Here is an 18,159-nt window from a genome sequence, read left to right on the forward strand (position 1 = left end):
AGCAGACGTGTCACCTGCTGCCGTTAATGCGCAGCGTCGCATGCTTTAGATAGTTAAGGCGGCGACATTTTTCGCATTTCTTTCTCTTAATGTTGTACTGAAACAACTTCAGCGGGGAATCTCTCCTCATCTGCTGGGGCAACGATCCAGCGGAGATGTAACGCAGCAGCAGGGAGCAGCTCACACGGCCGTGACCCGCTGGAATGATGAATATTCCAAATGTCCGCTTCCCTCACACAGCTGTCCCTTCATTCATCACAGGCCCCGTTCCAGAGGTTCACTTAAAAGAGGCCGCGCCCCGGCAATAAAAAAAGGCAGAAATTAAAAATAAAAGAAGGGGGTGGATGAATGGCAGCGAGGGAGCGAGAGGACAAAGGGTCACAACTTTCTTTATTCCCATTACATTCCACCACTGCACTGAACATTCTTACGGCTCAGAGCCAACGCTGAGAGTTGCACTGCTTCTTGGGGTGGGGGATGGGGTGTAACCCACACTGCATTCTGGGGGTTTTCAACAGGGCAATGCCACTTCCCGTCCCCTTCCTCACTGGGATTTGACTGCAATGGATTACGCCTAATATCCACCACATGGCTGCAGTTACACCGGTCAGCAGAATGACGAGGAGGACGAAATTAGCCGGGATTTAGAGAATTTAAAGTGTCTCCATTTCCCCAAGATTTAAAAAAAAAAAAGAGGTTTTAATCTGCAGCGTGGCTCTAATGTGAAGTCAATGGCGAGTGTGACCCGGCTCGGTTGACTCAGAGTTTATGTCAGTCCCGTGGCGATGGAAAGTAATTTGTTTGGTTGACACTGGATCTGGTCCGCGTCCGACGAGAAGAGAAACACTGACAGAAGAGAAGCATTCCAATTGGCGAGGGTAACCACGGGCCGTCCCGCAGGAAGAGAGACGGACACTTATCCTGCTGTCAGAAAGCACTCTGACAGCCCGGGATGACAGTATCAATGTTTTTTTTTAATTTAGATGATTATCTGTAGCTGTCATGCGGGAGGAAACAATAGCCCAGTCAGAAAGAGGCAGAGGAAGGGAGGAGAGGAATGAAAGCGGGAAAGTGAAATAACACAGGTGGACGAGAGTCTGACAGGAACACATCACACGACCCGGACATTCAACTGGTTCAACACGGATCTGCTGGCACTCGTCATCGCTGGAACTGGTCGTCACACATGAGCCGTGAAGCTTAGATCTGTTTTTTATACCATACATCTGTACCACGCTACATGCGCTTGCACTTCGTCTAGATTAGATCTGACCTTTTTTTAAGTGCTAATAAGGCCAGATTCCCATATGTGTGTGTGTGTGGGCGTGGTCAGGACGTGTGACACACAGCTTCCTAGCAGCGCTGAAACAAAACGTTCAACAATGCTCAACAATGACACACTCAGTCACGGAGACATTTGTGGGCCAAATATATCATTTCAGATTGAAAGGGGAACGCTTTATCTGCTAATGGGAACTTCAGATCTCTCAGACCTGAATAAACATTCTTGAGTGCCGCGGCTGAAGAATGAGAAGTCCTGCCCGTCTTTGAGCTTCTGCTCGGAAGAGTGACACCTAATTAGCCGAGAGGTGCCTATTCACTTTCTCAAGAGCTTACAGGTAAAGAGACGGGGGGGCGGACAGTGTTTCAACAAGCAGCGGGAGAAAGAAACTCAAATATGTGTCAGTGCAGACTAAACACTTCTGACAGTTGCCCTCCAGGTAAGTTTGGGGTGAGCGCGAGGACAAGAAGGGTCAAGGACCAGGTGGCCGGGACTCAAACAAGACCAGCTCTTTTCTGCAGGAATGAGAAGAGAAAGAGGGGGATGAAGGACGAGAGGAGGAAAGAGGGAGGAAGAGAAAGACGACGACACGGATAGGAAGAAAGAGAGAAGAAGAGGATGAAAGAAATAGAGCAGAGGGGCAAGGCGAGGGGGCGGGGCTTAGCCGGTACCTTTGGCGCTGCCGTTCTCCATTGTGTAGAGGTAATCCATGTAGAAAGCACCAAAGCGCTGCATGCCTGCTATCTCCGTATAGGCCTCCTGTCAAACAACAGAGCAGGTCAACATGGCAGCCGGGGAGCAAACACGCTGATAGCGGTGCAGAGTGGGGTCACGCTGGATACGATGGATAGGGCTCACATCTCAGATAACACACTGCAGAAAAGAGGCATCGAGGGGTTGATCGGATGTTCAGTGGTTAACAGGCTAATGGCCATATCTGGATATTTAAAAAAATAACCCACTTTTAGGAGCAAGAATTCTCATAGTGAGTAGACAATTACCTCAATATAGCGTGCACAGGGAAGTCATTCATTACATCTCTAATCAGGCCTGTGTGAGCAGAGAGATCATTATAAACGTCTTCTCATTCTGCCTGGACGGATGCCACAGGACAGACAGACCTTATCTCCTGAAGGATGGGACTCTTTCTGCTGCTGATACTTTCAACATGACATTGTGAAATGTTATTCATCAAGATAGCGACGGTTTAGAAAGCACGGCGGTAATGCTGCGCGGCTCTGAGCGATATATTGGGGGAGTGTAATAACTGATTATTAAAGCACTTTGTAACAGTCAGTTACCTAACATGACCAACAGTGTGCAGTCATTACATACAACACCAGGGTCATGAGTGTGTTGCAGGATAACACACACACACACTCAGACCTGCGTTTCACCTCGGCTTTATTTACTACAGAATAAAACCTGAAGCTAGATAACGGAGCGTTTGATCTAGCTGGTGTATTGTTTTGCCGTGGCCCAGCATCGCGTGTGAGTCGGCGGGTTAAGAGCCGTTGACCTGCAGACAATATTAGAAAGTTATACTTCTACTGCACATCAAACCAGCGGCAAACAGAGAGGATGAGCGAGCGAGCCAGAAACACAGAGGGAGAAAGAGAGAGGCCCCTCTGGCACATTTTAACACCCCCAGCCCAGACTCAGCCACTCGCTCTGCAAACACAGATCTCAATAGAGCTTATCAGCCAGGCGGGTTAATGAGTAGTATTTATTAGGGGACCTCTAATGGCTCTGGCATGCTTTTGGATCAAAGCCATTGGCTGGTTTCTAAACCGCTAATGAATTAACGTGGAAACCCTTTGACTCTTTAAGACCTTCAAGTGTGGGTGGATGGGTGGACGGACGTCAAACAATTGCTTCATTTGAGGGTCATGAACATTTGTGCGGCAGAGTCAACACTCCAGCTGGGATGGCTGATGGAGGGAGCTGGTGGTTATCAGGAATAATGGCTTTAACACTACTGCTGAGATAGCGGGGACATTCCTCCACTGCAGCCAGCAGCAGGGTGACGGACCAGAGATAATCTGAGTGGCAGTCGCTCCAATCACAGTGATTTATTACCAGGAGGGAATACTGAGAGGTAAACACAACACTATGGGGCCACAAAATATGATAATAGCTGTAATTCCAGTGAAGATAAATAGATGTAACGATCCCAGATTAGTGTTTATTGCCAATACCTGTGGGCACCTTGAGCCCACGCCGCCGAGGGTTAGGAAACATGTGTTTGACAGTGACGTCTCTGCGATTTCTGACTTTATTTACACATTTCCTACAGATGTCTTCATGAAGTTAAGGTTTTGCTCTCCGACAGCTCGACGGCATCAGCGCCGCAGATGTGTAGTTTAGTGAGGACTGCGTCAAAGGCAGGTGCTGCCCCCAGTAAACAGCATCAGTGGGTGCGTCGTGGTTAATGCACTGTGTGTGTCGGCCCAGCTGTGAGCTGCGTGTTCAGGCGGCTCTGGGCTTCTTCTCCGCCTCATGCTTTGGTTTCTGTGGGTTCTTTGGGTGCTGGGGGCTGTGAGGCGGGTCGGCTCGGTTCTGAGAGGACTGAATGTGTCACAACCAACCTGTGAGATCGGCTCACTGTTAAACTAGCGGCTCTCAGGTAAAACATGCTCTGCTCACCTTTCTGCTAAACATCCTGCAACGGACCTTTTTCACCAAATAAAAAATTCCAGAACAAACATGGCTGAAAACAAGATTTGTTTTGTGGACGGGAATAACTTTAGTTACAGCTCTTTAGATTTACATGTCTCAATGAAATGTCTCTTTATGGAGGTGAAACCCTGAAGAGGTCTCTGAGCAGTAAAGACCAGGCTTAGTATAGACCAGGCTTAGTAAAGACCAGGCTTAGTAAAGACCAGGCTCAGTAAAGACCAGGCTTAGTAAAGACCAGGCTCAGTAAAGACTAGGCTTAGTAAAGATCAGGCCCAGTAAAGACCAGACTTAGTAAAGACCAGGCTTAGTAAAGACCAGGCTTAGTAAAGACTAGGCTTAGTAAAGACCAGGCTTAGTAAAGACCAGGCTTAGTAAAGACCAGGCTTAGTAAAGACCAGGCTCAGTAAAGACCAGGCTTAGTAAAGACCAGGCTTAGTAAAGACCAGGCTTAGTAAAGACTAGGCTTAGTAAAGACCAGGCTTAGTAAAGACTAGGCTTAGTAAAGACCAGGCTTAGTAAAGACCAGGCTTAGTAAAGACCAGGCTTAGTAAAGACCAGGCTCAGTAAAGACCAGGCTCAGTAAAGACCAGGCTTAGTAAAGACCAGGCTTAGTAAAGACCAGGCTTAGTAAAGACCAGGCTCAGTAAAGACCAGGCTTAGTAAAGGCCAGGCTTAGTAAAGACTAGGCTTAGTAAAGGCTAGGCTTAGTAAAGACCAGGCTCAGTAAAGACCAGATTAAGTAAAGACCAGGCTTAGTAAAGACCAGGCTTAGTAAAAACCAGACTCAGTATAGACTAGGCTTAGTTAAGACTAGGCTCAGTTAAGACCAGGCTCAGTTAAGCCCAAACTTAGTAAAGACCAGGCTTAGTAAAGACCAGGCTTAGTAAAGACCAGGTTTAGTAAAGACTAGGCTCAGTAAAGACTAGGCTTAGTAAAGACCAGGCTTAGTAAAGACTAGTCTTAGTAAAGACTAGACTTAGTAAAGACCAGGCTTAGTAAAGACCAGGTTTAGTAAAGACTAGTCTTAGTAAAGACTAGACTTAGTAAAGACCAGGCTTAGTAAAGACTAGTCTTATTAAAGACCAGACTTAGTAAAGACCAGGCTTAGTAAAGACTAGACTTAGTAAAGACCAGGCTTAGTAAAGACCAGGCTTAGTAAAGACCAGGCTTAGTAAAGACTAGTCTTAGTAAAGACTAGACTTAGTAAAGACCAGGCTTAGTAAAGACTAGTCTTAGTAAAGACTAGACTTAGTAAAGACTAGACTCAGTATAGACCAGGCTTAGTAAAGACCAGGCTTAGTAAAGACTAGACTCAGTATAGACCAGGCTTAGTAAAGACCAGGCTTAGTAAAGACCAGGCTTAGTAAAGACTAGGCTTAGTAAAGACCAGGCTCAGTAAAGACCAGGCTCAGTAAAGACCAGGCTTAGTAAAGACCAGACTTAGTAAAGACCAGGCTTAGTAAAGGCCAGGCTCAGTAAAGACCAGGCTCAGTAAAGACCAGGCTCAGTAAAGACCAGACTTAGTAAAGACCAGGCTTAGTAAAGACCAGGCTTAGTAAAGACGAGCCGCTGCAGAATGCGTTTCTTTCTGACCTTGTGGTTCGCTGTGTCCAGGATGAACTCGGCCCGCACGCCGTTGTTCTCTGGGCTGCGGTAGTCGAAGAGAGAGTTGGTCAGGTAGGTCATCCCTTTGCTGCTCAGGCTGTCCCCACAGCTGAAGAACACGGCATCCTGAGGAGACAGGAGACGAGGAGATAAGGAGATAAGGAGACAAGGAGACGAGGAGACGAGGGGACAGGGAGACAAGGAGACGAGGAGACAAGGATATAGGGAGTCGGGGAGACGAGGAAACCGGGAGACAGGGAGACGAGAAGACAAGGAGACAAGGAGACGAGGCGACGGGGAGACAAGGAGACAGGGAGACAAGGAGACAGGGAGACAAGGAGACGAGGATACAGGGAGTCGGGGAGACGAGGAAACAGGGAGAGGAGGAGACAGGAGACGGGGAGACAAGGAGATAAGGAGACAAGGAGACGAGGAGACAGGGAGTTCAGAGAATGTAAGGAATATAAAACATCGTCTCAGACGTCACAAAAACAAACCCGAGCACCAACTCCAGAACTCCGTATGAAACTATTGCGCATGAATAAGTCGCTGTTCCTTTACACAGAAACTGTTGGTTAACGCACAACTAATAAAAACACGAGAACGTCACCACCAGCTAGCGTACAGCTGACGAAACATGGATGTCAGTGCACATGGCGGGTGCTGCGTCTGCAGACACTGAGCATCAGTTACAGCAGGCAGCTGGGTCTCCATCAACACACCTCCACCTGGAAGCTCCCAGGAGATGGTTTGGGTGAAACTCATCTCAGCTTGTTTTTAATGAGCTTTCTTGATCCCTCTCACTCATGTTTTCCGCTTTTTGCTTTCATTTTCTCCTGGAGGTTCCTCGGCCCGTCTTTACCTCTTCACGTCGGTTCATGTTTTCTTCAAAATCCCGTACTCCCATGATGCCTTTCAGGCAGAGAGCCCGGCAGCCCACGAAGCCAATCTGACAATCGAAGAAGGGCTCGCCCATCATCAGCACCTGGAATGAAAAGCAGAGCAACTTGAAGCCGCTTTCATGCACCTGGACATGGAGAACAATGTGGGAGCTGCACAGCCTCTGGAGCTCTGCTCCTACAGAGCAACAAGCAACGACTGCAGGCAGAAACATGGACAGCAGCTTGCTCCAGCATCCTTTCCTCTCCAAAGAGACAGGAGCCCGGTTAAACCACAACTGTGCGATAATTCACAGAAATTCATTTAACCTTTTACATCGCAGTAAAACGTCACATTTAAAAATAATGACAGTTTGGGGCTTAATTTATTGTCAATGCATCACAAACGGGTTCTGCAGCGTGACCGGGTTGAGGCTGGTGTGGGCTCATTTCACCATGGTAGAAAAAGAGCAAGGGGTCAGACAGCTCCTCCCTGGAGGGCGTGAGTGTGTGTGTGAGTGTGTGTGTGTGTGTGAGTGTGTGAGTGTGTGTGTGTGAGTGTGTGGTAGCGGTCCACAGCCCGTAACCAGTAAAGGTTTGCTCCTCTCTCCCTCACCGTGCCTCCGCTTCACCCAGCAGACAACTAAACAGAGCGCAATCCAATAAAACTTTACGTTTCACCACACAATAATTACAAGGCCTAGTTTTCCCTGTTTTACTAGCCACCCCTTTGCCTTTCAGCGCCCTCACTTCTGCTCCCAGCTCCCTCTCTCTCTTCCAGCTAACGCATAAATTACAGAGATTGGAATTGGAAATCTTTCAGGATTTCTCACATCTGGTGGAGCGCTCAGCAGCAGAAAAGCTCCTTTCCTGCTCCAACCAGGTAATCAGAGAAAAAGGTTTGTTAAATATTTTCGAGGCGCTCGGGGGAAACGCAGAAATGATCAGAGTTGGACTGGACTCAGAGGCGGATTCCTCCGTGTTCACCACAGGCCACGGATTAGTGACCTGGAGAGGCTTCATGAAACTACTTAGGAAAGGAGTCAAGGGAACCAAGGAGGCACGAGTGGTGATAACACAAGGGCCAAAGGGAAGGACAGAGGATCAGCTGGTAGAGAGACAAGCTGTAGGAAGAACCGCTGGAGATGAAGGGATGAAGGCATGAAGGGATGAAGGCATGAAGGGATGACGGCATGAAGGGATGAAAGGGTGAAGGGATAAAGGCATCAAGGGATGAAGGCATGACGGCATGAAGGGATGGAGGGATGAAAGGGTGAAGGGATGGAGGGATGACGGCATGAAGGGATGAGGGATGAAGGCATGAAGGGATGGAGGGATGACGGCATGAAGGGATGAAAGGGTGAAGGATGACGGCATGAAGGGATGAAGGGATGACGGCATGAAGGCATGAAGGGATAAAAGCATGAAGGGATGAAGGGATGAAGGCATGAAGGCATGAAGGGATGAAAGCATGAAGGGATGAAGGCATGAAGGCATGAAGGCATGAAGGGATGAAGGCATGAAGGGATGAAGGCATGAAGGGATGACGGCATGAAGGCATGAAGGGATGAAGGGATGACGGCATGAAGGGATGAAAGGATGAAGGCATGAAGGGATGAAGGCATGAAGGCATGAAGAGATGAAGGCATGAAGAGATGAAGGCATGAAGGGATGAAGGCATGAAGGGATGAAGGCATGAAGAGATGAAGGCATGAAGAGATGAAGGCATGAAGGGATGAAGGCATGAAGAGATGAAGGCATGAAGAGATGAAGGCATGAAGGGATGACAGCATGAAGAGATGAATGGATGAAGGGTGAGAACCACAAGTCAAACTGACTAAGCATGAGGACATGTAACGCTTCTTTAACAAAATAAAACTACTCAGATGTATTTGTTCACAAAATCACAGGAATGAATGCAGAGCTGTGTGTGTGTGTGTGTGTGTGTGTGTGTGTCAATATATTGAAATGATTAATTTAAGTGAAAATAATAATAATCCTAGTATTCCACCTTTATAACATTGTTTTTAATCCTGAAATGAACAAAAACAACAACATTAATATTAGGATACATTTTCACATTTAGCTGGATATCAATAAATACACTCTGGTCTCGACTGGACTTCAACAAATGTATGAATGGTTATGAATATAACCCTAGCCCTGTGACTGAGTGCAGGCTGTCAGTACAGTCCCCACTACGGCTGCAGTACCTCCACAGTGATGCCCTCCTGCTCCAGGCTCAGCACCTCCCTGGACTTCACCTTCTGAGGGCTGTAGTAGCTGCTCTCCGCCTGCGTCTCCGTCAGCTGGGACACAACACACACACCAATGCACGGTCAGAGGAAGTAAAGGTGAAATGAACACATTATACAGCAGTCCAAGACATTTTTTCCTTTAAGTTAATCACTGTAAAACCAAAAAAAGCATCAAATATAACCCGTTGTGATTTAATCTGTAAAAAAGAAGTGAAACGCTTCAACAAGGTGTCACAAAAAATCACAGACTCAAAAGAAAGTGAAGCCGTTCCAACGTTTACGTGTGTGTTACTTCTAAAGCTTCGTCACATCCAAAAACTAGACTTTTAAAAACAATTTCAACAACTCAAAACCAATTAAACGTGTCTTAAAGCTGCAGTATTCAAATGGGAGGCGGTTCAGAACGAGAGGACCTCCAAATATCAGCAGACGACGAGGCAGCGCTCAGCTCTGTTTGACAGAATAAGTACCGGTTTGGCAATAATACGGATCTCAGAGAAACTCCACACTGAAACTGGAACTCATACAGTATGTCTCAGTGTGTGTGTGTGTGTGTGTGGTTGCGTGTGTACCCACAATCCCGTGCTGAAACAGATACATGATCTGCAAAGTAAACAAAAGCTATGTGAGTCTCTGGATGTGAGTCTCTAATGCTTCAAACCAGAAACAATAACATCCAAACAAGGACGGATGACATGTCTCTCAGATCACAGGCTCCATGCCAGCCTCGGGACGCTCGAACCGCTTTCTTTCCCCGAGGCTGGCCCCCGGCCCGAGGCCTTCATCAAGCCGCATGACAGTCGCTCCGCTCCGGCTTTATTGGGGATGACAATGGGAAGATGACGAAGGCACTCAGGGCGGCGCTGCGCTGATGATGCTCGCTGATTGAAAGAGGAGGATTCACTCTGCACGGACGTGTGGAGGCAGAGAGAGACGGGCCGAGGGGGGAGAGGCTGCAGCGCCGCGATGCTTCAGGGTCAGTTTTACAAAAGAAAAGTGTGTGTGCAACTTTTAGCACAGGAAGCAGGTGCAGTGCAGGGAGCAGCTGGGCCTTATTATCCCGCCTGATGGAGCAGACTCTCTCACCCTCGCTCCCTTCCCCTGGTTCGACTCCGACGGTTTAATCACGTCCGCCTCCCCCCACCACCCCACCAGGTCCCTGGGAGCAGCGGTGAGGAGGTCTCGCTCAAAGCCTTCCTCCATTTTGTTTTGTGCATCGTAGCAGCAGACACTGAGGAGCTCAGAGAGCAGCGAACACCCTGAGCGGTAAGAACAAGGGTCTGCACCGAGGCCTGAAGCAACACACAAGCAGCAACACAAACACACAACACACAGCTCCTGCGGCCTCTCCTTCACGACGGAGAGCCCAACACAAACCGAGTGATTCTGTCTGAGGCCTCTGGGTAATGTTGTGACGGTCGGTGTGACTTCAACAGGGGAGCGGCTTCATCTTCATCTTCAACTTCTCAGAAATGTAGCACGGTAGAAAAGTTGGAAGCGGACCTGTTGTGTAACTAAACGAAAATAGCAAACCAAACGAATGGTGTGACTAGCGTCTGGCGCGCGATGAGAGTTTGGCAGGTGTGCAAAACGTGAACGAGCGGAACAAATAGTCAGCGCTGAACTATGCATCGTGTGTGGAGGCCTCTGATCAAACACATCGTGGGGAGCAGCGGCTCGGCAGTCTAAAAATACCTCTCTGGTTTCATGTCCACGGCAAACACTGGTTCAGGCGGTGGACGCTCAGAGACGACGAGATGTTCCCTCCAACTAAAAACCTCCTCTCAATACCTCCAACTAAAAACCTCCAACTAAAAACCTCCTCTCAATACCTCCAACTAAAAACCTCCTCTCAATACCTCCAACTAAAAACCTCCTCTCAATACCTCCAACTAAAAACCTCCTTGCAGGAAATAGACAAGAGCGCTTCAGCTGTCTGCAATTACTCAAGTCATTGATTAAAAGAACTCAAACAATACAGGAACAATTTAAACGTTATTAGAAAAGCACCGCCGTCTGTTTGGCCTGAGACATACCTTCACTGATCACACACACACACACACACACACACACACACACACACACACACACACACACACACACACACACAGTAATGCGATCCCAAGTGCTTGAACCTGAGGGGAAACGCAGATGAATTCAAACTATTCGGAGTGAGCAGGCAGGATTAAAGTTCGGGATCCATTTCTGAGCAGTCATCGCAGCACGCATGATGTTTAAAACATTAACGTGACCTGAGACGTCAGTTAGTGGTTACACTGCCCTCCTCTTACCACACACCGAGACCAAGAGGACTGAGGGACTTCCTGGAGATCAAGCCCTGCTTTGAGACTCAAACTGGAAATCACCACAAAGTATAAGCCGCAGTGACGGCGCGGGGAGAGAGTGAATGATGGCGGCCGGGGAAGAAAACAATACGTATAATTGTTAACACAACGATATCTTAAACCAGGAAACTCTACGTCAACATTTAAATATCATTATATGCAGAAGAATGTCCTGACTTATGAAAGCCCGCTGCACAAAGTGGTTCTACGTTTGTAAAGAACTTTTTATCTTTACAATCAATCCTCCTGGTTTTTTACATGAACATGTCTTTTGGTGAAACTGTATATAATGTGTTAGTTATTACAAAACACATGTAATGACTTTAAAAGCCTGTTTGAACCCTTAATCACATTCGTACCACATGCATGTACTGCCGATGTGATGAAGAGTACCAACTCTAGAACTATGGCACATATTCTGGTATTCATTTCATTTCTTTTTGACCTCATGGTGATCGTGTTTTTTCTCGTCCTCAATGACGTGATCCCATTTAACACATTGAAAAATCTACAGCTGGAGTTCCCCCAATGGAGGCTGGCCTGCATTGCCCCTGGATCTGCTCATGGAGCCGTGGATGAGGTGCATATCTTTACCTTGAAGGTGAGCGAGGCTTTGGTGCAGTAGAAGCCGATGGAGACGATGGGGTCTCTGGGTGTGTGTGGCTGTGTGTTGGAGGGCAGGCCTCCAGCCTCTCTCTGCTGGTAGAGGCCTTCCTCCTCGCCCTCCTCTCCCACGATGACCGGGACGAAGGACCAAGCCCACGACACCCAGCCCTGGTCTCCCTCCTCAGGACCCCCCGCCTGCATGTAGAGGTCGTGGCTGGAGTACTGGCTGGCCCCCTGGCTCTCCAGGTCCACATCCATCCCTGAGGAGCACAGAAGGCATCGTGAGTTCAAACGCAGAGGATTTTACTGCACTTTAAGTCAGGGTTAGCAGGTCTACCTTTACTCCTACATGGAGCCTGTCCAAGATGATTTCAGACCCTTCTAACCTGGTCCACACAAAGAAGACTTCATAACAAATGCATAATTATCCAATTACTCCAACAGATAAGTCAATTGAGGGAGGCAGAACGTGAGGACAAGCTGCCAAACGCAGAGAAAACAGTTGATAATAGAAGTGTTTGTGCCCGATGCGGCATGCTAAATTAATTTGTCTGTGCCCTCTGGGTGGTTTAATGCAAGCAAGATGTCTCAGCTCTCAACCGAGCACACACACACACACACACACACACACACACACACACACACACACACACACACACAGCAGAGACCAAGGCGGTTTCACAGTAGTGCTGCCAGCGCTCCAGCATGCAGGTGTGCGCTGCCTGACAGAGAGAGGAAGCCTCGTTCCACTGGAGGCCAGAGGGCGAGCGTCTGTCAGCCGCATCCTGACAGAGCACAGCCTTGACCGGGCCGCTGGATCAGCCTGGTCAGGGCTGTCTGAGCCGGACCCAGCAGCACCGGCCGCATCAACGAAGAATGCATCCGGAGGGGGAGGGGGAAGGGGGAGAAGGGGAGGTTACATATTTGTTTGGCGGCCAAGAGACTGAAATGGCGGCCACGAGGGAGGCCGAGCAGCTCCGGGCCGAGTAGCTCCGGGCCGAGTAGCTCCGGGCCGAGTAGCTCCGGGCCGAGCAGCTCCGGGCCGAGCAGCTCCGGGCCGAGTAGCTCCGGGCCGAGCAGCTCCGGGCCGAGCAGCTCCGGGCCGAGTAGCTCCGGGCCGAGCAGCTCCGGGCCGAGCAGCTCCGGGCCGAGCAGCTCCGGGCCATCGGCGCGGTCCGGGCTCGGAGAGTGCAGGTGACGGCGAGGAAGGCTCGGCTACGAGTGTCGACACCTCGACGGAGAGCGCACAGGCCGACTACTGTGAAGCACCGGCCTCACACCGGGAGAGGAGGAGGAGGACATGGTGGGAGACAAACCAACGGTCTGAATATGGGACCAGTCTGGAAACTGGGATACTGGAATAACTGAAGGGGTGAAGACGACCTCTTTTGTGAGGATCACAGGTCCCCCCCCCCCCCCCCCCCCCCTCCTCCTCCACCCTCGTGCTACCGCGTCCGGTTCCACGTCGGAGGAGAGGAAACTGATGTCACGACGCAAGAATGTGAAATCTTGTTCCTCGCGGCCTCACGTCCTCTGTGAGAAAACAATAATTGTCCGTGAGGTCACAGCTTAGGAATCCCAGAGGCTAAGGCGGTGAAAATTATGACATATTTTAATTAAATCTTCCACTTTGTGAATTGGCAGTTGGAAATCCCATGTTATGGCTTTTTATCCCCCCCCCACAAAAAAAAATCTCCCTGCTGGATTTTATCTCTGGTTTCTCTCTCCCCCCTCGCTGCCTTCCCTCCGTGGAAGCCTTTGAGGTGTCAGTTCAACAAGTTAAGCTCTTTCGCTTCACGTCCCAGCCCGACGGGGCCGACGTTCCAATAGCGAGGCAATCAAAATAAAAGCACAATTACCAATCAAGTGATAAAAACAGAGGGGCTTAAGGAGACTTTGAAGTATTAATCCGAAGGAGGGGGGGTGAAAGAATTCCCAGAGAGCGATGAGGGTCGGCCAAAAACAGCGTCTGCCCTGTGACACACTGGATGGCCGTGACAGCCATCACGGCCAGACTGGAATCTCTGGGGCGGACGTGTCCACCAGCAGCGCTGTGTAATGGGATGTGTCAGGGTCATGGTTGGTTTCCATGAGCCCGAGGCCTGCAGGCAGCGGTGTACGTCTGAGCTAGCGCGCGGCGGCTAGCAGCAGTGGGCGTGTAAGTGAGCGAGCAGCTGAGTGACATTGAGCCGGTGGGAGGCGAGCGGTGGGAGCAGGCAGTGCCCGCACAGGCCAGTAGATGTCCCTCCATGTTTATAGAGGGAGAGGTGCACGCTCACCTGACCATGAGTCAGGGCTACGCCGCTGCAGGATCAGATATGTCCGTCCGCTCGCCCCGGCACACTTTAAACACACTTTAATATAAAAGAACGGCACACATATCGAACATGTGTGCCGCATGCGGTTTCAATTTAACACCGCCGGTGTGACATTAACATCAAAATGTTTTAAAATGCGCTCAAGCGGTGGTGGCAGGAGAGCATAAAAGCCGCTCCATCCACGCGTGTCCTTTGACTTCTACACTCTGCGTCTTCACACCGGCATTAAAAGTGAGACGGTGATTAAAAAGGGGCCCCGGCCCGTCGCTGGCTGCATGAAGGGAGCCGCGTGAGGTTCATGCCGTGCAGATAGCCTGCGGCCTCCGGCTGATACCTCAGTGATGCTCCATTGCATGCCGTGGGCCTCTCGGGACTCTCTCGCACGCTGAAACCCGACTGAACGGACTTACGCCATCGGACCGACACACAAACACTCGTGCACACGTGTGCTACGCAAAGAGACACGCACACGCTGCCACACGTCAGCCCCTGTCCTCGGTTCATAATTCTTCACATCCTTGTTGAAACTGTACAGCTGGTCCGCTCCGGCGTGTTAGTCATCTGCGTTTGCAACCGCTGACATTTTTTACAGTGTTTCACAGACTTTATTGAATTTCAGACGGCGGGAAAAGTGTTGCTTTGGTTAGTGACACACGAGCGTCCCGCACCGTTCAGCTATTAGGGCCATTCATTAATGAGACATTGGCTCTTACCTGAAAGAGAAGGAATCAAACAAACAACCAGCGGCCCGGTGAATCATGAGCACATAAACACATCACCGGGCTTTTTCCACTTCCTTAATTGGCAAAAAGAAAAAAAAAACACCTTCACATGGGGGAATAATTAATATTAGGAGTAAGCAAGAGTAAGAACAAGAGAAACACACACACACACACACACACACACACCAGATTATCCAGCTAAATCACCACAAACAGCCTGTGGGAAATCAACAGAATACCGGTGTCATGTTCCTGCGATCATGTGACAATGATCGTATCCTACAAACTGCAACCCACTAAAAATACACATGCATGTCAGCCAAGTGGGTAACTACGAGCCAACATGCATGAATGTTGTAGGACTCAGAACCTCGGTGGTGAAGAGAGGTACGTCGTGTTTTCTTTATTACAAATAATAAATCATCTGCGCTGGGATTCTGCGACTTTTTATTAAAATAATTCAGTTTTTATCTGAAACGAATTACACTGAAACCATATGTTCCTGCACCAACACCTCCCAACAAACACACACCAAGCTTAGTACAGTACACACACACACACACACACACACTGCCCCCCCCCCCTCAGCTTCTTCACTCTGTCGATTACTTCCAGCATAACAAGATCTGGGGCCGCTCAGGTTCCAAGAGCTGGTCCCCTCTTGTATATTTTTGTGATGGGATACTAATTCATTCTCAGAGGCTCCGCATAGCAGTAGCATGACACCGACTCTTACATCTGGCATTGGACACTGAACTGGAAGCTGCGCCAACTCGCAGTAAAAGTTCCCGGCCAGCAGGCAGGGAGTCGGAGGGAGTGAGCGAACGGGCCGCCGCCTCCCTCTGCCCACCGCTTCCCCTCGGCACCATAACTCGCTCCTGGTGCTGCAGCCCGGCGGGACCTGATCCACGTCTGTGAGGCCAAGAGGAGGATGAGCAGTCGGAGAGACACGAGGGGGGCGTTTGGGGAGTGAGGTAAGTATATAGTGTGTGTGTGTGTGTGTGTGTGTGTTTCGCTCCTGGGCGTGGGGGGGTTGATTTCCCATCGGAGCGACAGAGCCGGGCCTGCGTTTGATTCGTCCTCGTGTCTTTCCCGTCATCCTCCTCTCGCCTGCCTCCACATGGGGGGAGTCGGCCCGGCGACACCGGTCTGTGTTGAGTTACACGCTCCGGCTTTTGTTTGTGGGGGAAAAGAGCAGGAGGAGCGCAACGCCACGGTCAGAGTGATGTTCACCGTCCCGTTCAGGAACAGCAGCAGCGCATTGGTCAGACCTGCATCCCTCTGGACAGAGCGGGGACACGTGCACATGAAAGCCTCAAAGCTCTGTGCACGGTCGGGTGGCTCATTAACCACTTCCCAGCTTTCAACCACAGTCTGTCTGAGAAATATGACTGCGACGGGAAGTACAATGACGCGCCGTAAGAGCTCAATTCATCATTTAGAGATATGTCATGTCGACCTTTGCTTAGTACATCAGTGCACAGCTACAGCCGTGTCACACATAAAACTACCACATGGCTGAATAAAAACAATAAAACACAGAGAGGAGAGCCGGAGTGACCTGACTTAATGTGCTTACATGCAGATTCTAGCATTCGTTAGTCATTGAGTGGCTAATTCTGCTGAGGGAAACCAGGCTCCAGAGAAATCAAAGTAACAAACACCCTTTTCCAGATAACAATAAATGGAAGACAAACACAAACTCACCAGGTAAAATGGCTCCGGCCTCCATGACGTGAACGCTGCCCTCTTCTCCCTCGCCCTCCTTGTGTCCTCCGATTTCCCCGTAGTACAGGGCGATGATCAGCTCCAAAATGCGGATAAACATGGGCAGCTGCTGATCAGTGATGGACAACTTCAGGCTCTCCACCATGGTCTGGATCTGAGGACACATGGAGGAGATGTGAGTGTGGTCATAAACATGTGCTTCATGTGAACAGGAAGGTTTAATACAACAGGGTCGAGCTGCTGCGGATCCCCTCTGGATGACTGGTGCATGCTGGGAGTGCAGGATGAAGTGCTGACTGACAGCTACCAACCACACAGTATGGCCTGAACGCAAGCAGGAGTACTGTACAGAGTAACTAGAAGGAACAATGACGTCGGGTCCAAATGGAAACAAACAACTGTCCCCTCATGACACGTTGAATATGTGTTTACTGTAGAACGGTTCATTTAGTCAGACGGGTTTGTGTTCTACATTTTGTTTAACATGTTAATGACAGAAGACACGCCATAACAGAAACCACTACTATAGATTTGTCCCCATGAAAAGCTCACTGAACCACGTATCTGGTGACTGTGCTGACTCTGGAGATGGAGACGAGCCACATCTGCTCTTAAAAGTGTGAGCACGATGTCGCATTACAGTGGAAAGATGAACCAAACATGAACAACAGACCGCCGCACTGAATGCCAGGCTTATTTTCAAGCCACGGATTAAGAGGTTTAAAATGCATCAGCGAAAAAAGTCAGGATATTTTTCCTATTAGAAATAGTTCACATTGCAAATTACAGATTTATCAGGGGTTTAGCCCAAAAGCTGTTGCTTCATGAGATCGCTATCTCGACTGGGAGTTCTCAATTACATCAACGCGGTTGACTCGTTCTCGAGCATTGATTAACTTGGCCAAGAGAGGAGGAGCGTTTTATTCTCAAGAGCTGCTTGGACTGAAACAAAAGGCCATTTTCAGATAAGCAGACCAAAAGCTGCAGATAAAAGTGGCTCCAGTCGGAGCTAACACTGATGCTACTCCAGTGACACAGCAGGAGTTGTAGCATTAGCTCGCATTCTGGTGCAGGAAGTAAAATCTTGTAAAAACAAGCAGCTGTCTTCCATGCGTCTGCAGAACAATGAGTGAACTTAGTCACTATCCTGCCATTGACTGGAGCGCCGCTAACCTGACGAAAGTAGGCCAAACGTCCCTGTGAAAACTGTGAGCTGCCATGACTAATCAGACTGTGGGGCATGTTTAGACGACAGCAAAAAGACTGAGGGAGCTGGTCCCAGTTGAAACCCGTCCTTTGGGCTGAGGCAGGAGAACGACGGCCGCGGCTGCTCACTTTGATGACGGATGGGATCTTGGAGTTGATGTTGTCGTAGGTGAAGTGCAGCCGCGTTCTGAAGGAGCACTTGTACAGCAGCGGGTCCTGGTAGAACTCGATCTTGCCGCTGGCATTCCTCTTGTCCAAGCACACGGTGCAGTCCGCAAAGTTGATGACTTTCCTGAGGACCAGCTCTGGAGCTGGAGACAAAAGAACAGAATATGAGTGTGTGTACCTCTGCATGACGCACATCACAGGTCCACAACACACACACATGTCAGCACTCACATGCTAGAGACATGCATGTGTCTAAAACCAGCACAGACACACTAAATCAGAAGAATCAGGGGAGATGACACCCTCTCAGTTGTGTTACATAACGTTTGTACAACACAAGTGGTTTGTGCTTTTGTATGCGTGT

General features: G+C 49.3%; 1 protein-coding gene across 2 annotated transcripts in view; it reads right to left on the reverse strand.

Moving 5' to 3' along the window:
- LOC137780855 (intermembrane lipid transfer protein VPS13B-like) overlaps positions 1-18,159 on the reverse strand; it is a 297,025-nt gene that overhangs the window by 245,575 nt on the left and 33,291 nt on the right. For both annotated transcript variants that reach the window (XM_068569155.1, XM_068569156.1), the window contains exons 6-12: positions 17,757-17,938; positions 16,401-16,575; positions 11,642-11,913; positions 8,658-8,753; positions 6,429-6,551; positions 5,555-5,692; positions 1,954-2,041 (exon numbers count right to left, since the gene is read on the reverse strand). In XM_068569155.1, the coding sequence (XP_068425256.1) occupies positions 1,954-2,041; positions 5,555-5,692; positions 6,429-6,551; positions 8,658-8,753; positions 11,642-11,913; positions 16,401-16,575; positions 17,757-17,938 (1,074 nt within the window). The remainder of the gene's footprint in view (positions 1-1,953; positions 2,042-5,554; positions 5,693-6,428; positions 6,552-8,657; positions 8,754-11,641; positions 11,914-16,400; positions 16,576-17,756; positions 17,939-18,159) is intronic.

The sequence above is a fragment of the Clinocottus analis genome, unplaced genomic scaffold (genome assembly GCF_023055335.1).
Source record: "Clinocottus analis isolate CAN_PGR_092001 unplaced genomic scaffold, fCliAna1.0.p SCAF_9, whole genome shotgun sequence".
Taxonomy (NCBI): domain Eukaryota; kingdom Metazoa; phylum Chordata; class Actinopteri; order Perciformes; family Cottidae; genus Clinocottus; species Clinocottus analis.